Source organism: Geotrypetes seraphini, chromosome 2, assembly GCF_902459505.1.
Source record: "Geotrypetes seraphini chromosome 2, aGeoSer1.1, whole genome shotgun sequence".
Classification (NCBI taxonomy): domain Eukaryota; kingdom Metazoa; phylum Chordata; class Amphibia; order Gymnophiona; family Dermophiidae; genus Geotrypetes; species Geotrypetes seraphini.
In genome coordinates this window covers 431,114,870-431,140,351 of record NC_047085.1, presented here as the reverse complement: position 1 = coordinate 431,140,351, position 25,482 = coordinate 431,114,870, and the positions used below count along the sequence as shown (strand labels likewise).

General features: G+C 41.7%; 1 protein-coding gene across 2 annotated transcripts in view; it reads left to right on the top strand.

Annotated features, from left to right (window-relative positions):
- The window catches only part of CUBN (cubilin), a 494,825-nt gene that overhangs the window by 152,883 nt on the left and 316,460 nt on the right, over positions 1–25,482 (top strand). For both annotated transcript variants that reach the window (XM_033931276.1, XM_033931275.1), the window contains exons 26-27: positions 9,703–9,859; positions 15,605–15,792. In XM_033931276.1, the coding sequence (XP_033787167.1) occupies positions 9,703–9,859; positions 15,605–15,792 (345 nt within the window). The remainder of the gene's footprint in view (positions 1–9,702; positions 9,860–15,604; positions 15,793–25,482) is intronic.

The following is a 25,482-nucleotide window of genomic DNA, read 5'->3' as shown; positions in this document are numbered from 1 at the left end:
GTGTAAACAGAAATTACATTTAAACTTACAAACATCACTTGAACCAGGTATTTAAAGGGAGGAAGTTATAGCAGCAGTGGCATACAAAGTGGGGGGGAGGTCCGCCCCGGGTGCAGCCTTAGGGGGGATGCACAGCCGGCCATGTCTGGAAAATTCTTCCTCTCCCCAACGTCTATTCTGCTGTCAGAGAGGAAGTTCGGACCAGCCAATCGCTGCCTGGCTGGGCCGGAACTTCCTCTCCGAGGGCAGAATTGACGTTGGGGAGAGGAATGCTGGTCGGCCCGAATCAGGGAAGCGGAAAGAGCTTGGGGCGACAGCGGCTTTGGGCTTGTTATCCGATGGTGGCAGCGGCTTGGTGGCCTGTTCCACGATGGCAGCGGCAGTGGCAGTGGCTTGGGGGAGGGCATGGAGAAAGAAAGAAAGAGGGCAGGCAGGGAGACAGAAGGAAAGAAGAAAAAAAGAATAAAAAAAGGGGACATGAAGAGAAAAAGAAAGAAAGGTAGGTAGGGAGAGAGGAAGAAAAAGTTGGGGGAGGGAATGAGGTCTGGAGGAGAGGAAGCATACAGGCTGAAAGAAGGGAAGAAAGATTGGATGCACAGTCAGAAGATGAAAGTGCAACCAGAGACTCATGAAATCACCAGACAACAAGGTAGGAAAAATGATTTTATTTTAAATTTAGTGATCAAAATGTGTCTGAATTTATATCTGCTGTCTATATTTTGCACTATGGCCCCCCTTTTACTAAACCACAATAGCGGTTTTTAGCGCAGGGAGCCTATGAGCGTCGAGAGCAGCCCTTGGGCATTCAGCGCAGCTCCCTGCGCTAAAAACTGCTATTGTGGTTTAGTAAAAAGGGAGGGGGATAGATTTGTCTATTTTTGTATGGTTGTTACTGAGGTGACAGTGCATAGAGTCATCTGCCTTGACCTCTTTGAAACCCCCCCAGAATAGGAATGATAATTAACATTTTCTCAGTGTACAGTGTGCTTTGTGTTTTTTTCTAATTTTATTGTTGGTAGATCATTTTGACTTGGTCATTTTAAAAGTAGCTCGCAAGCCCAAAAAGTGTGGGCACCCCTGAGCTAGAGCGTTGAAGCTGCGTGTGGCTGCTGTAAAGGTCATCTCTGACGCAACCAGAAGTTGCATCAGAGACGACCTTTACGGCAGCCATATGCAACTACAACGCTCCGGCTGCTGTAAGAAGGCAGTTTAGACATCGCCGGCCACAGGGCAGGGAGGTTTGTCAGACCGGGCCTGTTGTCCGGGGGGGGGGGGGAAGAAAGCACCATGAAGGTAAGGGGCAGGGAGGGAGAAAGGGAGGAAAGGTGGGGTGGAGAGGAAAACAGGGTAAAACAGAGGGGGGAGAAGGATGCTGAAAGCACATGGGGAAGACAGAGGGGGGAGAAGGACGCTGAAAGCACATGGAGAAGGACGCTGAAAGGACATGGTGAAGACAGAGGGGGGAGAAGGACGCTGAAAGCACATAGGGAAGATGGGGGGGAGAGAAGGATGCTGAAAGGACATGGGGAAGACGGGGAGAAGGACACTGAAAGGACATGAGGAAGACAGAGGGGGGAGAAGGATGCTGAAAGCACATGGGGAAGACAGAGTGGGAAGAAGATGCTGAATGGAAATGGGGAACAGAGAGTGGGGAGAAGATGCTGAAGGGAAATGAGGAACAGAGAGTAGGGAGAAGATGCTGAAGGGAAATGGGGAAGAGAGAGTGGGGAGAAGACGCTGAAGGGAAATGGGGAAGAGAGAGTGGGGAGAAGACACTGGCAGGGAAGAAAACAGAGATGTTAGACTATGGGGGGAATGGAGGGAAGAAGATGGGTGCCAGACCAATTTGGAAGGGGGGAGAAAGGGAGAGGCACAGTAACAGAGCAAATGGAAGATGCAGAGAGAAGAGAGACAGTGGATGGAAGGAATTGAATGAGAAGATGAGGAAAGCAGAAACCAGACAACAAAGGTAAAAAAAAAATTCAATTTCTTTTTTTTTTTTTGCCTCAGGATAAAGTAGTATATTAGTTGTGTTGATAAAAATTTATAAACAAAGCCCTGCCAGCTGAACATCTCTTTCTGCAGTTCAGTAGCCAGAACTTTGATTTATAAGGAAGGAATAAGCTAAATATTGCAGTACTGAGGCTTGTATGGATGCTGTGGGGACAGTGATGGGGCAGTGAATGGGATGGTGGTGACGGGGCGGTGAAGGGGACGTTGCAGTGACGGGGACAGATTTTTTTCCCCTGTGTCATTCTCTAGTGCTCACGTCAAAAGCTTCCCTCTGACTCAGCTTCCTGTTTCCGCTTTTGACTGAGCACCGCGTTGCCGATCTGAAGTTCTCTTGATGCCAGGGGTAGAAGGAGGCCCATTGCCGATCTTAAGTGTCATCACGGGGAGAGTGGGAGGGAGGCTTACAGATCTTGTTGCCAAAATTGGAAAGGTGAGGAAGGGAGAAAGATGGGCCTGTGGTGGATGGAGAGATTGAGAGAAGGGGGCAGATGATGGAAGTGGGGAGAAAGGGGAGAGAGAAGAGGACAGATGATGGAACTGGGGAGAAGGGAGAGCAAATGCTGAATGGAAGTGGAGAAAGAGAACACATACTGGATGGAAGGAGGGATAAAGAAAAAGGACATATGCTGGATGGGGGAAGAAGATAGAGTTAATGAGATAGTGGAGGGGTGAAGGAAAGGGGTGGCATGCTGTGGATAGACATAGTGAAAAGAGGGAAACTGAGGACTGTATAGTAAGAAAGAATTTAATTTAGACGAAGGCAGAAAATAAAGAAGGAAGACCAGAGAAGGAAAGGGAAGAGAGAGAGGAGAGCGAGATGCCACAAAACGGGGAAGGAGACAGAGATATCAGATCTGAGCGGAGGAATTGAGAAGAGAGAGATGCTAAAAAACACAGGAGGCAGGGAAAGAGAGATGAAAGGAGAAAGATGCCAGACCATGAGGGAACAGAGGGAAGATGATGGATGCCAGACCAAAGGGGGGGGGGGGTCTAGAGGAGAGATGGCAGGGGGAGACAGACAGTTTCTGGAAGGGGCATAGAAGGAGAGAAGATGCCATATAGGGACAGAGAGATGGCAGACAGTGGATGGAAGGAAGAGAGTAACAAGAAGATGAGGAAAGCAGAAACCAGAGAAGACAAAGGTAGAACAAAAATTTTCTATTTATTTATTGCTTTAGGAGATATGTCTCACTGTTTCTGTGGTGTTGCATTGTATGCAGAGTCCAGCTTTTTGCTGGTTCAATTTAACCTTTGTCTATGTATGTCTATCTTATCCCCCCTTTTACAAAACTGTGGAGCGTTTTTTAGCGCCAGCCGTGGTGGTAGCAGCTCTGATGCTTAGAATTCTATGAACGTCAGAGCTGTTACCACCGTGGCTAAAATCCACACTACAGTTTTGTAAAAGGGGGAGGGGTTAGTTTGTGATGACATATTCCATACTAGGTGAAGGTGTTTTCTGTGTTCTGTGTGTTCGAAAGACATGGTTTTCTGTTAGGATTGACGGTGTAGGATTGATCTGTACTAGTCTGGCTTGTTTAGTTTTACAATGGGTGTATTGATGTACTGCTCACTGCAGTATGTAAGATGCTGCCTTTTCCTAGGTACTCATGTGTGACGTGTGGCTTGTTACTAAAAATCATGTTTTTTGTACAGATGGGGGGGTGCCAAAAAATGATGGGCTCCGGGTGTCACATATGCTAGGTATAGCTAAAAAACTCAGATATGATGGAAACCAATGTATATGTAAGTAACTCTTCCAATGGGAGACAAATGTGGTCATAAGATGTTATGATACAATTATTGCAGAAGCTAAAGAGAAGCAGTATCAAATCTCTATTGCTCTAAAAGAAGGAAAAACGCCTCAGAAAGGGCCCCCCCCCCACCTCCACAATGGTGGATCTTAAAGGTGGTTCAGCGATAACCTCATAGGCGAAAACCTTCTTAATAAAGTGAGCAATTAAATCATAAACTATGCTTCACAAAAATGCTGAAATAGATAGAGGCAAAACAACCACTTATCTTAGAGCTGATCGGCACACCGACGGAGGCCAGCGTTTCACCGACAGGCTACATCAGGGTGTGACCCGACCGATCAGTCTGCAAGAATAAAAAAGAAAAAACACAGGAACTTAGCAGTTTCACAATGAGTTAACTTTTTTAATGTAACAGAGCAAAACGTACCTAATCAAGAGCGTATACTACGCTTCAAAAGTCCAAAAAATGGCTCCCATGGGGCGGCTCCAAGATGGCGATTTTTAAATTTTCGCGGTGGGACACGTCACCACCGGAAGTGAATGAAATGACAGCTGAGAAGAATCTAACAAAAACAGATCTCATCCCTTTAAACGGAAACAAGAACATGAACCAAACAAAAAATGGTTGCACTTTTAAATGTAACCAACGTTTGGTTAAATGTATGTCTTTCTTTCTTATGTTTCACATTTTCTGTTTTATTTATGTTATTTATTATGCTTGTATATATTATCTCTCTTTCTTGCTTTCTTACTAGCGACTCCTGGTAAATTCAATGTAATTTCTATATAAAAATTTTTTTATTTGTGTTCCTGTTATTAATTTAGAAAAAGGTCTTCCAAAAAGATTTTGCAATTAATCTGAAGTTGTTTTAATAAAACGCACTCCAATCCAATCTCTGGTTTAACCCCACAGGCTCTTCGCTGTTGAGTAAGTGAATCCAAAATTGCTCTGCTCGCAATAACTGGGTAGGGCGATTGTTAACTCCTTCTGATATATGGTCTATGACAAAACAGCGTAGATCTTCAAAACTGTGATTCTGTTCAAGACAATGTACCACCAGGGGAGCTTGCAACTTGTTATTGTGCAAGCAACTCTTGTGTTCCGTTATTCGCCTTCTAAAAGTTCGTGTAGTTTGTCCTACATAAATCTTTAAACAAGGGCAGAAAATGATATATACTGCAAAAGTTGTAGAACATGAAGTAAGATGTTTAAGCTTATAAATTTTCCTTGTACCTGGATGTACAAAATGCTCTGAAAACTCTGCTGTAATAGCACATGTTAAGCATTTCCCACATTTAAAATGTCCTGTTGATTCAGTACTTGATCCTGGCATTTGAGATGAGACCAAACCAATATCAGCAGGACTTAATAATTCTTTCAAGTTCTTCTGTCTAGTAAATGCTATGCGAAGATGAGTTTCTGTATGTGTGGGATGTACTGTCAAAAATTCCCAATGTTTCCTCAGGATCTTAGAAATCCCATTCATACTCGGGGAATATTGTAAAATACATGTGGCAATAGAGATTTGATACTGCTTCTCTTTAGCTTCTGCAATAATTGTATCATAACATCTTATGACCACATTTGTCTCCCATTGGAAGAGTTACTTACATATGCTAGGTATGCCACTGTATAGCAGTAATTAAGACTTTATCAAACAACTCCTCACCTGGTATTGATGATATTCCAACTGAATTAATTAAAGGCTCAGAAGGTGCTACTATGGCTCTCACTCAACTGTGTCAACAGATTTGGGAGACAAAAACATGGCCAACTGACTGGAGAAGATCACTATTTATACCTATACCTACAAAAGGCGATGCCAAAGACTGTAACTATAGAACAATTGCATTAATTCCACCCCTCAGCAAAATATTGTTGAAAATAATACAACAAAGGTTGAAAGCAACCATATGTGGAGCAAGAATTACCTGAAGTTCAGGCCAGTTTTAGAAAAGATCGAGGGACCAGAGATATTATTGCAAATGTTAAATGGATACTGGAGAATAGATAATATGAAAAGTCATTGTGTTATGTTTAACTAGGTTTGTTCCTAGTAATAGAATTATATTATTATCTGCCATGAACTCGAAAGGGCTTTGGCGGAATATAAGTCAGAACGTAATGCATTTTTGGTTCATTGATTATAGCAAAGCTTTTGGTTGTGTGGATCATGGTAAATTATGGAGAACTCTAGTACAAATAGGAATACCAAAATACGTAATTTTGCTTATGAAGAGCCTATATGAAAATCAAGAAGCTGCAGGAAGGACTGAATATGACAACACTGGTTTCCAATACAATGTGATGTCAGACAAGGATGCATCTGGTCACCTTATTTGTTTAACCTCAGTATCTAGACCTCTTAAATCCATGCTTGTAAGCAGTCCTATCTAAATCATCCCTGTAACTGGGTTATGGAAATGAAAATGTTGTTATGTTGAAGGTAACTAAATAAAGGGACATGGATTTAGAACCTATTCTGTAAAAAAAAAAAATCTAGGGGTCTGATATTCAGCCAGCAGCATTGAGTGTTTTGCTCACTGCTGACTAAGTTGTTCCCGGATATTCAAAGCCCAGACTTGTGTGGGCTTCGGCTTTGAATATCTAGTTATTTTTTAGCTGGTTAAGATATAGCCATTTAAGTTGATATTCATCACTTAAGTGGCCATGGGTTACCACACATAAACAGAATACATTTTTTTGCAGTCCAATATATACAGTACAGTAAACATGGCCATTTAAGGGCTGAATATCTGCACTTAAATGGCAATTTGCTGAATCTAGCCCCCTGAATGTCCCCAATATATCCGGCAATGAGTTCAGTACTAACCGCAATATTCAGTGGCACTTAGCCTGTTAAGTGCTGCTGAATATTAGTGGATAGTGTTTTAACCAGTTAGCAGTCAGCTAAATCACTTTGAATATCAGACCCTAGGTGTCTGTTTTCCCTTTATAGACTACTAGTGTAGTAGATGTGATAGGCAACCACCAGTGGCCACACTGAAAAGGTCTCAACCAGTGATTGAACAAGAAGGTATTACTTTTCCATGCAATCTGAAGCCACCAGCAGGAACAAACAAAGGCAAGAATGATTTCTGCCATACTTTTTTTTTTTTTCCGGTATGGAAATGCTTCTTGAACCAGGCAGTAAGCTGTCTGGAGCCTTCTTCTCAACCCCTGTACACTCAGGGTGAATACAAAACAAAGTTAACATTTCTTTCACAGGTACAGAACCTTAAAACTAGCCCCATCAATTTCCTCTGCATTTAACTTATTTAATTTTATTCTCCCATTTACAACAAAGAACACTATGCACCAGTTCATTTCAGTGTCATTGCATAGAATGGCATGTTGCTGAGTTATTGGCATTTACGTATGTATATGTTGATATTCTGGTCATTTCCACATGTTCTTGGTTCCTAAACTTTGGTGTCTTCCTTCTAGAAATATCCCTATTGTTGCAATATTTTGCATTCCTAAATGTAAGCCTTCCTTGGGTCCTGAATAGCATTCTCTTTAATGTCTTTTTCATTTTCACAATACCACCAGTTCAAGCAATTAGAGTATCCAAAATATAAAGAAAACCAATCACTCTGAATATTAACCTCTTGACCTCAGTGACGCTGCTGCTCAGCTGTAAACTTTTGCCGTGCAGAGCGCCACTCTCGTTCTTGGTCCTTAGTTAAGATTACTTATAAAAGTTCCACATTTTCTACTTCTCAATTTACTTACTAAACTTATTCAAAATAGTATCTTAATAATACTCATCAAACGGCTAGGTGAGGTCTCTCTGACACAGAATCTATGTTTTGCATAATATTTTATCAAGGAATTCCCCTGCAGAAAGACATCAATATCAAATATAAAAAAGATTTTAACATTTCTCCTCATTTATAACCCTTTCATACAGAGGTTTATCTTTATCAGCCGTCACCGTCATCTCATATCAAACCGTCATCTCAAAAACTTGTGCAAAGATGACGGCATTGGCGTCATTCTTCACCTATTCATATACATGACCTGTCAGGTAATCTTATAACAGCCAATCACAGCACTACCCCTGAGATCCTATTCAGATCTAAAGTAACATCTGAACTAATTTGTAGTCCTTGATTCTACCCATTGAAATCGTTGCTGCAGATCCCATAATGCATCAGAATGAGTGTGGCAGAAATCCAGGACTGGGCTTGAATCTTCCTCCTGGAATCGGGTAATTTGGAAGCCCTAGTTTCTATATGTTGGTGGTACTATATTAGGAAAGCAACTCTGTCTATTCTGAAAGAGATAATTAGAAACATTTGTCTTATAGTGATATGATTATGTATTACAGGATTCTTAGTGAAGCCAACTTAAGAACTCTCATAAAGGAGATTTATCTTCATTTCAAACCCAGAAACAGAGAATGTAATAGCAGAAAAAGACCATAGGGCATAGGAATGTGCAAAGACAAAAAATATGTGGTTTATTTTCAGATATTTCCACAATTTTTTTGCATTTATAAATTAATTTCAGAAATTTATTTAAATATTTCAGTGTGCATTAGGACTTCAGCACATAGAAATTGATTGCTCATGTATAAATTTCTAGATTAATGCATATTAAATTGATTTTGCACATGCTAAAATTAAGATATGCTAACAAATGCACAACTCTAGCAGATCCCATTCACATCAACTGACTACAAACACAGGGAGCGCCTATGCTATAACTGTTCAGTGTAGAATATAATTCTTTTTATTTGCTGTAGTTGGTGAATAATTTTCTGCTATAAAGTTTTCTATAATTTGATTTGGGCTCAAAGGAGCCTTCAATGTTTGCAGATCACTATCATAATGCTGGCCTGGTTAAAGATGCTTTAGAATGTTGACATTTTATTGGCAGATTTAGTAAATGTCCTAATTACTGTTTTCATGATCCTTTAAGAAGAACACCAGATTCATCTGGTGTGATATAACATTAGCTGAGTTGATATCACCGGCAATATTTATTGAATGATGGTGTGGGTAAAATGGTGGTGGGGGGGCAGAGGTGAGGGGAATATATGAGGTGTTATCAAGGGTCTGTAGAATAAGGATTGACAATTTTATAAGAGGAGGTAAGAAAGGGTTAATAGACAGAGCTTGTAAGAAAGAAAAATGATTAGGGAGGTTTCTAAGTTGATGGGGTGGAGCAGTCACGTGATTGGTTGGATGTTGTGGCAGACTGAAGTGAATTCTGTGAGGAAAGGGGAACAGTAGAGTAGTCTCTTCAGGAAAAGATTGTCCCTCCCTCCCTCCCATTTGTGCTGGTGTTATGTTTTGTGTCTGTTATGGGGTGGGGTGGGGGGTGTACCTGTTATATATCAACTTGGGTGGGTTTGGTGGAGCTTATGGGGTTGGGGGGAGGTGGTCGCAGCTTTGGGTGGGGTGGAAAATGGGGTTTGTCCCAGTTGGATCTGGGAGATGAGCAGTTAATAAATAAATAAATGTAACACTCGTATGCGATACGCTGCGAGGGGATGCATGGCCTTGCGTCACCGTGGGTCATGTTTGGGGGAATGTTATAAATTTAAAGACTTAACGGGAGCTAGTTTCCACATCAAATAGCTCCCTGGGGGTGTGTGAAATATGCATTGGGGGTTTGTTGGGTTTTGGACACGGATTGTATTATAAGTGGAGATAATATTCAGATAAATAATAAAGCTGCGGCCAAATATTTATTCCAATAAAATTGAGTTGCGTGATTATTGATTGATGGTGATTAGCTTTTAGTTGCAGGTGACGGGAATGCAAATGCTAATGTTATTAATGTCTTCACTGTGAAGTAATGAGACAGATCTTAATGGAAATCGAGTTTCTTCAGGACATATCTTAATACCAAGTCTGTGCACAAACCAAAATAATAAGTAATCATGTCCCCCCAAAAGTTAATATTTGTCTTCTTTATTTGAAGATATACAATGGCAATAGCAGTAATGCCCAGCTCTTGGCAAAGCTCTGTGGCTCGGTGGTGCCAAGGCCAATTCGCTCCACTGCAAATGCCTTGTTTGTGAAGCTGAGGACAGACAGTTCAATGGCCTATGGAGGCTTCCTGGCTACATACAGCCATAGTAAGTATGAAATTAATACGGGTGGCTTCTAGATGCTCTAGGCAAAATGAAAGAATCCCAAATCTTAATGTGACTGACTAGGAGAAAAGAATACAGAGCTAAATTATAAATGAAACAAGGTAAATAATACAGAAAACCTTTCTGTAGGAAAAGAAAGGCTCCAGCTAATATTCAAAGTGAGTTATGGGTTTGCCCATGGGCAGCAAACAGACAACTTGCCTATCCATTTATTTACAGAAGCTATTTGGATAATACTAGGCTGCTTAACTTATTAAATGGTCAGATATTGTCTGTTTTATAATGAGATGAGTTAGAGGTATCTCTTGAAATGATCTGTTTAGGGGTGTGGTTATCAATGTGGGCTACCATTAAGATGTATTCTTTTACCATGCTCTATTATGTGCTGCCTTACCATGCTTTGTACGGTCAGGCGCTATAATGTACTGTCAAGCTCTATTAGATACCACAGTTTCATACCAAACTCATAACATCACCACCACTGTATGAGGTCTTGTCCTGTCATATCCTATTAAGTATTGCCCTTGCTTTTTGAATACTGCCATGCTCCCCTATGTATTGTCCTATCATGTCATGACCTAAAACTGTGTATCGCAAACTGTGTGCCATGGTGAGATTCCCGGTGTGCCGCAAGAGGCCAATAAGGAGGAGAGGCACCGACTACCTACAGGATGTGCCTCTCGTGAGCGATATTTAAGTCACTGCAGATTACATGGTCCTGAGATGCAAAACATTTAAGTTCATATTTTGCATCTCAGTACTATGTAAATACCATAATGTGAATTCTAATGATTCTTATACAACTAAATATATTAGGGGATACAATCGTATATGATCGAAAAGTATATATCGAAACGTATTGTAAATGATATTTAGTAGCAGGGATTCATTCGTACCACATATACAAAAACTGTTGACATGACACCGTATGTATGAAAAATAATAATACAAAAAACGGAGAAAAATAAACCTCAATTGTGAGTAGCCGGGACAACACAAGTACCCTAAGCCGCTCACATCATCACTGGTTTATAAAAAAACTCCGTTCAACTATAAATAATTATTTCCATTCATGCAGGGTTATATATCTTCAATTTTTCAGTGTCAGCAAAGTTCAATGCACTAAAACGTGTCAAAAAGGTAAACAGAATCCCAAACTAGCTATGATATTAGCGAGGGCTACAGCTCAACTTCAAATATACAAGCGGTTGTGATGAAGTGGCACATAGAACAATAATGTCAGATATCAAAAAAAGAAAATATCACTCATCTAAGGGTGTGATAATCGAAAAGACTTCTTTTGGTAAATGTTGAGATGGTTAATTACTTGAAAAATTTAATATTTTGCATGATTATCAGTCAGGTTTCCATGCATTTTCAGTACTGAAACAGTTATTGCATCATTATTGGAGTATCTTCAAACGCAATTTAGCCTAGGTATAAGTGTTTTGATTCTACAATTAGATTTGAGTAGTGTGTTTGACCTGGTTGACCATGATTTGTTTGGAGACAATCACTGGAAATGTCTGCAGATGGTTTGAAGGATTTTTACACAGTAGATCCTATCAAGTTTATTCCACTGGGACATATTCATTCACCTGGAGTAATCCATCTGGTGTCCCTCAGGGATCCCTATTGTTACCTACTCTTTTCAATATACAGTGGTATCTTGGATTACGAGCATAATCCGTTCCAGGAGCATGCTCGTAATCCAAAATGCTTGTTTATCAAAGCGAGTTTCCCCATAGGAAATAATGGAAACTCGCTTTGATGCATTCCCCCCGCACGAGAACCGGCATTGCTCCACCTGAAGGCCCCCCTGTGATCCGGCACCCCCCTCCGTTATTCGGCACCACCACCCCCCCCCCGACGCGATTGGGCACCCCCTCCCCCCCCCGACACTTCTTACCCTCATCTGGGCACTGGCACCGGCATGTCATGTGCTTGGTGTTGGTGCCCGAAGATCGGCCTCCTCTTCTGCTAGGCCTTAAGCATCTGAGCATGCTCAAGGCCTGCGAGTTCACATTCTGAACTTCCGGTTTCAGAGGGAAGAGAAGGGAAGCACACGTTAGAGCCCCGGAGCATAAGTTCGCTATGGGCTAAGGCTGACATCTCCAAGCCGTATTTTTTTTTTTTTTTTTTTTAATGTTGAGCAGCAGCGGCAGCAGCAGAATTTAGCTGGGCGGTCATCTAAATTACCCGGGCGGACCGCCCGGCTAAAAGGCTCAGGGAGAACACTGGAATAGTAGCGCTTATGTAATAATAATAATAATAATAACTTTATTTTTGTATACCGCCATACCCCAAAGAGTTCTAGGCGGTTCACATGGGTTAGAACAAATTACAAGAGGTTACATGCCAAATTGATCATAGAGTTGCGAACAGCAAGGAGAAAGAAGTTACAAATGGGTACATATCAAATTGATCATAGAGTTGTGATTAGCAAGGAGAAAGTAGTTACAAGTGGTTACATTCCAAATTGATCATAGAATTACGAACTACAAGGAGGAAGAAAGGGGGAGAGGAGGGAGATGGGGGGGAGAAGTTTCGGTAGGAGGGAGGAGGAGGATGAAGGAAGGGGCATTAGGGACTTTAAGGGTCTTGCTCTCGGAATAGGTGGGTTTTAAGTGTTTTTCTGAAGTTGAGGTAGTTGTGGGCTTTGAGGACCATTTGGGCCAGCCAAGGGTTTAGTTTGGCAGCTTGGAAGGCATAGGTTTTGTCGAGGAATTTTTTTGAGTGGCATAGTTTAGGGAGGGGTAGGCGAAGAGTTGGATTTTGCGGGAGGTCTTATAGTTGTGGTTTAGGGTAAAGTGAGGGGTGATGTAGCTTGGGGATAAACCAAATATTGTTTTGTAGCAAAAGCAGGCAAATTTGAATATGATTCTGGATTCTAGTGGGAGCCAGTGGAGTTTGTGGTAGAAGGGGGTGATGTGGTCCCATTTATTCAGGTCAAATATGAGGCGGACAGCAGTGTTCTGGATCATCCTAAGTCTCCTGATGGTTTTCTTTGTGGTGCACAAGTAAATGATATTGCAATAGTCCAATATGCTGAGGATGGAGGATTGTACCAAGAGGCGGAAGGAAGTGTCGTCAAAGTATTTTTTTATGGTGCGAAGTTTCCATAGTGTCGAGATACTTTTTCTGACTGTGATATCGGTGTGTTTCTCCAGGGATAGATGTTTGTCTAGTGTTACTCCTAGTATTTTTAAGGTTTGTTCGAGGGGGAAAATGCAAAGGCACTCATAATTTGTATGTGCACTAAGGGCTAGGCATGCTGCTATAAAGTTTACACCAAAGTCGCATGGGGCCAGATTCTGTAAGAGGTGCCTAAATCTGCGCCTACATTAATTACCTAAATGAGCTTTAACAAGCTCAAAATAGGAAAAAAAAAATTTAATTGGCCGATAGGTGCCTACACGATTCTGTAAAAGGTAGGCACCTTTCACACAGTGCCTAGCGGTGCCTTAAGCCTATATGGGCATGTTTGGGGACAGAGATAGGCACCATTAGGTGATTCTCATAAGAACTTAGGTGCCTGCAATGTAGGCCACTAAAACCCTGGCCTACATTACCGGTGCCTAAGTTTTGTGATCGATGCTGTTAGACACAATTCTGTAAATAACTTCTAAGTGTAATTGACACGCGGCCGGCGACTTTTTTTCCAGGCGCCTGCCGATTTAGGGCAGTTTACAGAATCTAGCCCTTAGATCTGGATTCTCTAACCGGTGCCATTGTTGGCGGCCACCAATCGCATGTCAATCGCATTTCTGGCAAAGGTAGGCACCGGAAATATAGGCCAGGGTTTTCCAGGCCTACATTTCTGGCACTACCTTTGATGTGAATCGAGCTAGCGTGGGGTCTTAGGCTGCCTAAAAACACTTTCAGCATTAGTCACATCTACAGTGGTGTTAGTGTAACCCAGGCAATTTCCAGTTACTCAGGAAATAGCCAAAGCTGCATAAAAAAAATTTCTTTCACTCAAATATTTCAAATAAAATAAATTTAATATGCATTTAAAATTAACAATATATTACAGTTACCACAACTGTAGCTCAGGAGAAGTTTTTTTTCTTAATGTCCAATCACACACCGGTCCAGGACAGATGACTTCAGGCAAACAGGTGTTTATTTTTCTTTTCTTCTTTCTTTCTTGCGTGGGCTAGAGTTTGATTGCAGTTCTTGTCGATCCCTACTACTCTATTTATTAACAAATCAATAAAGGAAAACCCTAACTACTCCCCAAGATTCCACTTTAAACTAACTACATAAAAGAATAGATAATTGAGATAGCCCTAAACTATACCCACTCACAATTAACTAATATTTCAATAAATCTCTTATAACCCCAAAACACAAGTGTATGTCACCAAGGTTAAAACTTGGGAGAAAAAAACCCAAACATTGAATAAATGTTTCAGAAATACTATTATTACTACACAAATTACTCCAAACAGGATACAGTATTCTAACCAAAACTAAATTATTATTACTGGTCTTCAATAAATTCAAAATTCACCTTCAAAAACACAGACAACTTCCAACACACAGCTGTCTACAGAGAAAACCCACCCAAATTCAACTGCTCTCCTTGGCAGTGTAGAATACTAACCACTTCTGACTTCCTGAAGAGAGAGCTGTGCTGTCCAGAATTCCAAAAGTGACATGTACAGCTCTGAATTCTTAAAGGTACAGAAATATTTTTTATAACCTTGGTTACATTAGGCGGCCTAAAGTGCCTACGGAGGCACAGTTCTGGTGCTGATTTTTTAGATGCCAGTAGGCGCCGTGAAACTCAGTTAAAAAGGTACACTTCCCCCTCCCCATTCGCGGTTTCGGCAATCGCAATTTCACCTATTCGTGATATTTTGGAGAGGGGTAAAAAAGAAACCCCCCCAAAAAAAAGTTTAGCCTTCCCCCCAGCGTCCCGGCCTTACATGGTGGTCTAGCGGGCTTTCGGGGCAGGAGCGATCTTCCTACGCTCCTGCCCCGTGTAGATCGCGAATAGGAAATGGCTGTGGGGAGTTCCCGTCGTAGTTTCGAGAGACTACGGGAACTCACGGCAGCTGGGTCAGAGCCGGACCAGAAGATATTCACGGTAGTTCACCATTTGCGGTCCGGCTCTGCTCCTATGCCCCGCAAATCCGGGGGGAGAAATGTAGTTTAAACGGTGTTTTTTAATTGAGTTTGGGTGCCATTTAGAGAATCCGGTTCAAAGTGCATAACCGAGAGGGGGATGTACACATGGGTGGGCGGGCCATGGGCATGGGCATGTTGCCAAGCGACATGTGTAGCATATAGAATACTATCAGTTGTGCATATCACATGGCATACTTAGGCACTTAGGCACACCCACTTATATTAACCATTGACATTATAAGGAGGCATGCCTAACGTTTAGTGCACCGAAGCAGTTTTGCACTAGTATTCTATAATGGAGTACACATGCTTTTAAACCTTTATAGAATTGGCACAACGTATGCCCCTCTGTGGTGCCTGAAATGAAGTGCCAATTTATAGAATTGCTGCCTGAGTATTTTGTCTTGGTATTAACTGAAGGGGAAGACTCTGGGCATGTCTCCAGCGGTTGTTGTGGAGGTTTTGCAGTCACCCAGTGTTAATTATGGCTACTGGAAAAGCTTGCTAAACCTTAGAAAACAGGCTCCTAAGTTTATAAAAGTGAACCAAGTGAGAAGTAATTTTCTAACTGCTCTCTACATTCGGTTTCAGGATGCCAAGGAATTGTGATTGCTAATCGTAGTCAGGGTGTCTTGGAAAGCTCGGACTACCCCCATCATTATCCTGCAAATCAGCACTGCAACTGGACCATCCAGGTGACGTCTGGCAACACAGTCAGCTACTCATTCACCACATTTGATGTGGAAGCCTTGTTCAATTGTTCTTATGACTACTTGAAGGTAGGTGGCCTCTCCAGACTGAAAATAAAGCACAGCTGTTCATCTTGATTAGAAACTGCTAACACCTGCCACCCAAAAATCCGATTTGTTCTACTAAGTTGCAGTTTTCCATAGAAATCTTGTGTTAGTCCATCTCTTCACGCCGCAAGACTGAAATCTCTACAGTGGAAATATTTGACGCTGCAGAATTTTCACTATGAAAAGAGATTTGAAAATCAGTTCAAAGTGATTTTCAACTCCGGTGCATAGGCTTAAGATATCTGAGATTCATTCTCATTGATTGGTTTGCACAACTTTTCTCTTATTTACTAGTTCATTTTCTCTTCTACATACTTTCTACTTCTACAGTTAGTTCCTTCTATCTGAACTGGCCCCGACTCTGTAAAAACTCCTTCACAGCCTGCAATATTTGGTGTTCTGGTGTTGTAAGGAGGAAATAATAATAATAATATATTTCTCCCTCCGTATTCACGGTGATTGGGGGACGAACAGATCCTCAAATATGGAAAAACCGTGAATAACGATAAAGTTTGATACATGAAGTACAACTTCCCTCAGTTACACATAAAGGCATTATCTACTCCAACCGAACTAATTGCTTACTCTAAACTAAGCACAAGCCAAAAAAATAAATAACCGGCAGGACTGAGAAACTTCCGCATCTATTTATTATTCATAACAGCCAACATAAACCTCACCGCAGACCGTGCCACTCTCTCCAACCCGCCACTTTTACGATTCCATTCCATTTAAGGTAGCCTGACCGCATTGACCAATGAAAATGGCGAGCTCCACAAACAGCACATTTGAACCAATCAGCAGAGAAAGAGCGCGTAAGGAGGAGGCGCTAGATTTCTAGCTAAACAGGTTATCTTACCTGTTAAGGGGATCTAGACAAATCTGCGCCATTGGGGAGTGGGAACAATTCAGAAAGAAAAAGAGCATGTTGACTGAGGAAATGAAGGGCCAGCCTCAGTTAAACTGTTGACAAAGATGGCTCAAATGGGACTTGGCAAAAGCTTTGCGTGACATGCAGCATGAGCCAATGGTAAGCAGCGATTTTCTCTGAAGGAAGTGCTAGGAAAAATGCGCCAAAATTTTTATCGGTACAGCACTGGATATAATTTGGGGGGAGGAGTCAGCATGCCAAAAATCGCAAATAAGCGAAATCGCGAATGCTGAAACCGCAAATACAGAGGGAGAAGTAGCTTTATTTATATCCCATTATAGCTTTCAGTTCAAGATGGTTTACAAGAGAGGCTGCAGCAATGCAGCGAAGTTACATCAAGAGCATGAAGTAGGAGTAAACAAATAGACGTGTAACATAATTAGACTTGAAGATGCAGAAGAGCAGAGCTAGGACGTGAGGTAAGAGAAGGACTTCAGAAATGTTGATCAGTTATCAACTGTGTTGTTAAGTCAAATATAGATGAATAAATAAATAGGAGGAAAAGCCTCAGGACATGGTTTGGGACTTAAATATCCTCAATGTGCCTCCTCGTGAGCATAGAAACCCCCTGGTGGAAAGCAGTTTACAAATGCTCACTTGATTTAATGGTTCTTATTATTGAGAGAACCAGGATTGAGGTTGAGCAACTTAAGAATGATATTGAACTACAGTAGTCAGGTTTTCATGATCCCCACAATGAATATGCATGAGAGTGATTTGCATGCCCTATCTCCATTATAAGTAAGAACATAAGAACATAAGGGGGTCAGCCCAATGGTCCATTAAGCCTAGTAGCCCGTTCTCACAGTGGCCAATCCAGGTCCCTAGTACCTGGCCAAAACCCAAGGAGTAGCAACATTCCATGCTACTGATCTAGGGCAAGCAGAGGCTTCCCCCATGTCTTAATAACAGACTATGGACTTTTCCTCCAGGAAATTGTCCAAACCTTTCTTAAAACCAGCTACGCTATACGCTCTTAACACAACCTCTGGCATATTCATTGTGCACATCAGGACTGGGTTGAGAGCCTCTGCATTAGCTGTCCCCTAAGCCTGGAATAAATTACCCGAGTTTGTTTATTTATTTATTCATTCAATTTTCTATACTGTTCTCCCAGGAGAGCTCAGAACAGTTTACATGAGATTACTCAGGTACTTAAGCATTTTCCCCTGTCTGTCCTGGTAGGCTCACAATCTATCTAATGCACCTGGGGCAGTGGGGGGGATTAAGTGACTTGCCCAGGGTCACAAGGAGCAGCGTGGGTTTGAACCTACAGCCCCAGGGTGCTGAGGCTGTAGCTTTAACAACTGCGCCACACTCTCCCCCTTGTCTGCCAAGCCCCTTCCCTTGTTTATAAGCAGACTGAAAACCCATCTTTTTGATATAGTCTTCAATCTATAACCCTTCTCCCCTCTGCTCACCAACCTAGCCAGCAGATTAACTATTCCCCTTATCTGTATCCATGACATCCTGTTTATCTGTCTTGTCTGTTTAGATTGTAAACTCTTTTAAGCAGAGACTGTCTCCTCTTTGGCTCTGTACAGTGCTGCGTATGTCTGTTAATGCTGTAGAAATAATTAATAGTAGTAGCAGTAGATATTGATATTAAACTTGGATATTTGAATAGTAGTACAACTTGGGAGCTTTTTGACCAGTCATATGCTGACATGAATAAGAAACTTCAATCATTCAAAAGTGAGTTACAGCGATATAAATTTAAAAAATATAAACTGCTTTCCACCAGAAGGTTTCTATGCCAACGAGGAGCCACATTGAGGCTTGTGAGGACATTTAAGTCCCAAACCATGCCCTGAGGCTTTTCCTCCTATTTGTTTATTTATTCATCTATACTTGACTTAATAACATATTTGATAACTGATCAACATTTTTGATGTTTAGTGGAAATAAATTTAGTGAGTGATATAGGGCTCCACAATTTCCTTAATTAATTCTAGATAAGAGAGGAACTTCCCATATTCTCTACCCTACTTGTCAGGTATTACAGCAAGCTCTTACAGACAAAATGATATGATATACTGCAGATTACCTGATAACACTCAAAGAATGAATACAACCCCATCTAATCTTAGAAATAAGGACCAAGTCAGAAAGCGAATTGGACTGCTGATTAGTTTTCTCTTGTATTTGGCTTTTATCATTCAGATATAAACATAAGTGTTTTATTTCAGGAGGAAAGAGTGGAAGGCCTAAAAAACATTTGAGCCATCTGTAAAACTCTTCATGTCAAATCAAGCAGGGATCATAAGCAGAAATGTTATAAAATGGAAATTTTAGGAATAGTTTACCTTTCATAGTGAAACTTGTCATCTTTTTATATTCCGAGCTTTTCCTGATCATACTGTCGTGAAGTGGTCTGGCAGTGATAGAGGGAGCTGACATTTTGTAGGCAGTTTACAGTAAAGTTACTCAGATTGTAAGAGACTTTCCTCTCTTATAGACATGCAGAAATTGAGGAGAAATTGTCATTCCCTCAAGTTTTCAGTTTCTTTTAAATATGGTCACCTTCTTCTTCTTTGATTCTTGACATCTTTATTAAGATTAGAACAATTTATGAAGCTACTTCAACACCTATACTACAAGTAATAGAAAAAAGGAATTGTCTTTATTAAGATCACATAGCTCACGAAGGAAAACCTTACCTTGGATTGCTTTTGAGAGTCTTAACATTTTCATGAACTAACTAGTCCTCAATTTGCAGCTCTGGTTTACTAATTGTGATATTCCACCTTTTGAATAAACACATAATAATAAAACATAAAAGAGAGAGGAAAGTTAGAATTTCAATCATATTTTAAAAGAAACCAATACAACAAAGGAAGCCTGCGGTCAGGACCTCAGTGGGCTGTGGGTGGCTTTGCGTAGCCTAGATAGGCAACAGTGAATAGTGGGATATGAGGGCTGTATGTATCCCACTTTGACTGGTACACTTGTGGTGGAAAGCATGAGTGCCCCAAAACCCACACAATACCTTCTGAACCCACATATAGGTGACACCTACATGCATAAGTGGTTTTCAGTTGTGTACAATACAGTTTTTGCTAATCCTGGAGGGTTCAGCATACAATATAAGGGGGTTATGATGTGATATGTACCTGGGATCTTTTATGTGAAGTTCACTGCAGTGCCCCCTAGCCCTGCCACTGCGGTAAAAGCTCTGCTGCTCACAGGAATTCTATGAGCATCGGAGCTTTTACTGCAGCGGCTGGCGATAAAAAAAACTCTAGCGTGGCTTGATAAAAGGGGGCCTTTATTAGCTATGATTAATTTTTTTTTTAATCATGACTAATTGCAGTGTTAACTGAAATTTAATGTGAAGCTCTAGGTTTATATAAAGGGAAAGCAGCCTCAATACTAAATGCCCACAACAGGAGAACACTCCAAACAGTGGGCAAACAGCATATTTAGGGCTCTTTTTACTAAGGTGCGCTAGTGGTTTTAGCGCACGCTTAGCATAAGAACATAAGTACTGCCATCTCCGGATCAGACCTTCGGTCCATCAAGTCCGGCGATTCGCACATGCGGAAGCCCAGCCAGGTGTACACCTGGTGTAATTTTAGTCACCCATATCCCTCTATGCCTCTCGTAAGGAGATGTGTATCTAGTTTGCTATTAAATCCTAGAACGGTGGATTCCGCAATAACCTCCTCTGGGAGAGCATTCCAGGTGTCCACCACTCGTTGCATGAAGCAGAACTTCCTGATATTTGTCCTGGACTTGTCCCCCCTTAGCTTCAGTCCATGTCCTCTTGTCCGTGTCACATTGGATATTGCAAATACTTTTTTTTTTCCTGCTCTATTTTATCGATTTCTTTAAGTATTTTGAAAGTTTCGATCATATCTGCTCGCAGTCTCCTTTTTTCAAGGGAGAACAATCCCAGTCTCTTAAGTCGTTCCTCGTATTCCAAGTTCTCCATACCTTTTATTAGCTTCGTTGCTCATCTCTGCACCCTCTCCAACAGTTTTATACAATGCCGCATGCGCTAAACAGAGCTTGTGTTAGTATTTTTCATTTAGTGCGTGGTTAGCTTGCACTAAAAATGCTAGCGCACCTTAGTAAAAGAGCCCTTAATCATAGGCTCTGACTTTCCTCAAACAAATCCAAAAATAAGAAAGCAAGAACTGGAGAAAAAAGGTATAATATTGGGAGAAATTCAGCATAATAAATGAATTTATCCCTGCTGTTCTTAAATTTTTTTTTTCTGTGCCTTGTGTCTGTCTTCTGTGGAGCCTTGCCTGTCATAGGTGTTCAGCCTAAGAGAGCAGGTTTCCTGGAGTTAGTGTCTCCATTTTGTTCCAATTTTTTAAGCAACCCTAGAGCTAATAGGTTGCTCTTTTGTGAACTTATAACCTGCTATTTTTCTTTCCTATGCTTTGTGCACCTGTATGGAAACCTAGACCTTCTGACACCAGAATCTTTTGGAGGTTTGGGGAAATTTATGAAAGCCTATGAGAAGGAGGGGCTTGTGCTTGAGTGATGTTCCTGGTGGCAGAAAGAACACCGCAAAGTAATTTAAGCTCCTCCTTTACCTGTCAAAATTGTCTCTGGAGCTTCTCCCGCCACTGACCATACTTTCCATGGGAGAGCCCCATTTCTAACAATCGGCCTGTCTATACCACCCAGGTTAAACATTATTGGCACTTGCAAGAGCAAGGATTCAGTGGCTGGAACAAGATCCAGGTCTGAAAACTTGATATAGTGGGAAGGTGCAGGGACCCTTCTTATCTCATAGTCTCATTGAAAAGGAGTTAAAGGAACCTCAGGTTGTACAGCACTACCACCAGATAGCCCATATTTTATTTCTGTGGGAACTTTCATCTGTAGCAGAGTGGAGGAAATATTAAGGAATATGCACAGAATACATGGTTTCTGTACCAGGCTACTACAGCAAATGTATTTCATTTGAGGAGTTACATCTGTATGAACAGCTTTAACATCTGATGTGAACTGTGCTATTTACTAACTGAATGCTATCAACCTACCATGTTGAGTGTTTGCAATACTTGTTCCTTTTTGCATCTGGAGAGAAGGAGAGGATATCCTGTGCTAATAAGCTGCTACTGTTCAAGTGAACTGGATCTTTCATCAGCTTAGAGAACAGTAAAGTTCAAGTTGGAGTTTACTAGATGGCATGGTCTGGATTATGAAGTGAGTGGAGTGGACAATCCGATGCCTAGCTTGCACAGGCCTACCAGTTTTAGAAGCCCCTTTTCTCACTATCCAGGTAGTGCCTAGGCATTTGCCTAGGCACCTATCTAGGCAAACGCCTAGATATTTGATTTTACTTTAGTAAAATCCGGACCCCTAGGCCTGTCCCCCAGGCCCACCCAGTTCCATCCATCCCCTCCCCATTATGCCCCAGTCCCGCCCCCAATCCTGCCCCAGCCCCCCCCCCCCCCTCCCGCTGCCTGCTCTCGTCAGGCAGGAGGGCATCCGCACATGCACAGATGCCCTCCTGCTCGACACAATTTCGAGGAAGTGCCAGGCTTGAAAAGCCATCCGGACCCCTGAACATGTCCTCGAAAAGAAGGACATGTCCGGGGAAATCCAGATGTCTGGTAACCCTATTGATGCAAAGAAATCATGCACTCCAAGAATAGACCAATGTGTGTTTTTAAAAGAATCTTAGTCAATTGTTCAGCTGTGCAGATATAGTTAAGTAAACATGTGACATGACAATTCACTTCTTTCTTTGTCGGAGATTGATGCTCCTATTGGACATGCTGTCACCTATCCATTTATTTGACCTCTGAGGTATTTTACAAGTCTCTGTCTTCAGCAGAACCTTTTGCAAAATACAGTAGGAGCTGAGCATGCCTCAACCTGGACGTCTTAATTCCCTTTCGACATTCCATCTAAAATGCGTTTTCATGGCTATTATTCTGCAATGCACCCTTTCACAACACAATACAGATCATGCTTTAAGTGTATTAATTCTTCAGCTTTGGACATCTGTTTGCGGGGCATCTCCTTAATTTCTTGTAAAAAAACCCCAAAACCACAGGATATTTTTTATTGTTACAACATTCCAAATGCATACCATAATTTCCTCTCTCTGCAGCTGGGATTAATTCTGCCACTGATATCTTCTGCTTACAGTTTGCCTACAGTTCTTATCTCATGGTGAGCTCATAAGCAGACAGGGAGAATTTCCAATTTTCCCACCCCATTAGCTTGAGTTGGTTAAAGTGACATGAATAATTAGTAAATTAAGAACATATTATTTTTGCCAAAGTCATGGAACCCAATATGCAAAGGATTTATGACTTTGAGAGTAATATAGCCTTTGAAAATTTACTAGGGTTGAGTGCCTAAAAAGTGGGTGATAACAAGGGTGGATTTAGAGCAGGAAAAACATTAAGGGACATAGCACAGATTTTCATTACTAGGCTCATAAATTTAAGCAAATGAATGGCAGGCCTACATTCTTAAGTGTGACCTAGGGTTATCAGATGTCTGAGAAAACCTGGACATGTCCTCTTTTTAGAGGATTGCCGGGCTCCAGGATGGACTCTCCAAAACCCGGCATTTGTCTGGGTTTTGGAAAGCCACAACAAGCTCAAGCCACATCTGGAGGGCCTCTGAGCATGCATGGATGATATCACACACATCCGTGCATGCTCCAGGCCCCCCAGGTGCGGCTGGAGCTCGTCCAGCAGAAGAGAGGAGGCTTCATGGTGGTGGGGCTTGGGGCAGAACAGGGTGTTGGAGGCAGAACTAGGCATAAGAACATAAGAATTGCCGCTGCTGGGTCAGGCCAGTGGTCCTTCGTGCTCAGCAGTCCGCTCATGCAGCGGCCCTTTGGTCAAAAATCAGTGTGCTAACTGAGACTAGTTATACCTGCGTACGTTCTAGTTCAGCAGGAACTTGTCTAACTTTATCTTGAATCCCTGAAGGGTGTTTTCCCCTATAACAGCCTCCGGAATAGCGTTCCAGTTTTCCACCACTCTTTGGGTGAAGAACTTCTTTATGTTTGTACGGAATCGATCCCCTTTTAACTTTAGAGAGTGAAGGTCTTCACAATCCTCCTGCATCTTCAGTACTCTGAATAACTTCGTATCGTCTGCAAATTTAATCACCTCACTCGTCGTACCAATTTCCAGGTCGTTTATAAATATGTTGAAGAACACGGGTCCAAGCACCGAACCCTGCGGCACTCCACTCGTGATGCTTTTCCATTTATCCACACTCTCTGTTTCCTATCCACCTACTAGTTTTTAACCTACTTGAGTATTTCACCCTCGATTCCATGGCTTGCAATTTTTTGAGTAGTCGTTCATGCGGTACCTTGTCGAACATCTTCTGAAAATCCAGATATACAATGTCGACCAGCTCGCCCTTGTCTATCTGCCTGTTTACTCCTTCGAAGAAGGCTGAAGGAAGAAATGGGTAGGGATGGGGCAGGGCTGGGGCAGAATGATGGTAGAGCTGAAGGCCGGACACGGCAGGGCCATGTGTCCGGGGTTTCCCGGAGAAAAAATATGGTAACCCTAGTGTTACCCACCTGAAAAGTGCCTTTGCTATAAAATCAGAGGCACTGGCTTTATCAGGAGTGTGGATAGACAAGAATGGTGGGAGGAGTAGGAGGTCCCTTTGCCTGAGTGTAGAGAGAACAGTATAAAAGGGAGTTGAGGAGAGAGTTCAAGGCTTCTGGCTGTCCAATTTCTCCTCCCAGAGCCTCAGTACTGAGGGAGACTTCTGAAGTGCTGATTACTTGTAGGGAGAAAGTTCTAAGAGGGTTTGCCGCAAAGCAAATGGAAGAGAAAGAGGGAACCCAAATAGGATTTACAGCAGAAAAGATCTGAGGACTTTATTTTTACAAGGGGATCACAAGAGATGACAGGGACTAAGAGTGTGAGAACACACGAGAGACTTAGTTACAATGAATTGTGTATAATTAATGGTTATAGAAACCTTTTCACCTGATGACTAAAATTGAAGGAAATTATAGTTGATTTGGATTTGGAGCCTACAATCAAGTTAAATTAAAGAGTTGCTGTTTTCAGTTACCCCCTGGCTTGAATTCTTCTATTGCAATTTAGGCAAGAAACTCAGTGTAGTGATTGAACTTGGGATTGTAAATCCTCCGGCCTACCAGAGTTATCTGGCCCCGGCCTAAACTTAAGCTCAGAGACTAAAAGCATTAAGAACTCTGTGTGAGAAGTGAATTGCTGGATTACTCATCTTTTTGTGAGCCCTGGTTGTGGGTGCCTGACCTGAAGAGCTGGCCCATGCTCGTGTCCCATGCGCATGACCGGGACCAGGGCTACATAAGTATTACCTTTAATCTCATAAATCAAGATGAAATTTCAGCTGAAAACGGAGCAAATTTAGAAGCCTTATTTATAGTAGGAGCATACATTTAGGAATTCAGCTTTTTTTATGAATATTGGGCCCTTTGGTTTATAGGAAGAGTAATAATAATAATAATAATAATAAACTTTATTTTTCTATACCGCCATAGTCAGTCGACTTCTAGGCGGTTCACATTGAAAGAGTAGAGCCCTGGAAAAAGATTTTCAAGCTCAGATTAATCATCTCTTCATTTTGGTAAGACAACTGATAAAGTTGAACCCTGGGGCACCCCACTAGCAAAGGCAGACCAATTTGACTGATTTTGACTTACTTCTGCACAGAAAGTCCGATCTGACAAAAAAGACTAAATATTCAGCTGGTTATGGTCAGTATATTGTTGTTTTTTTTGTTGCTGCTGGCATTATCCC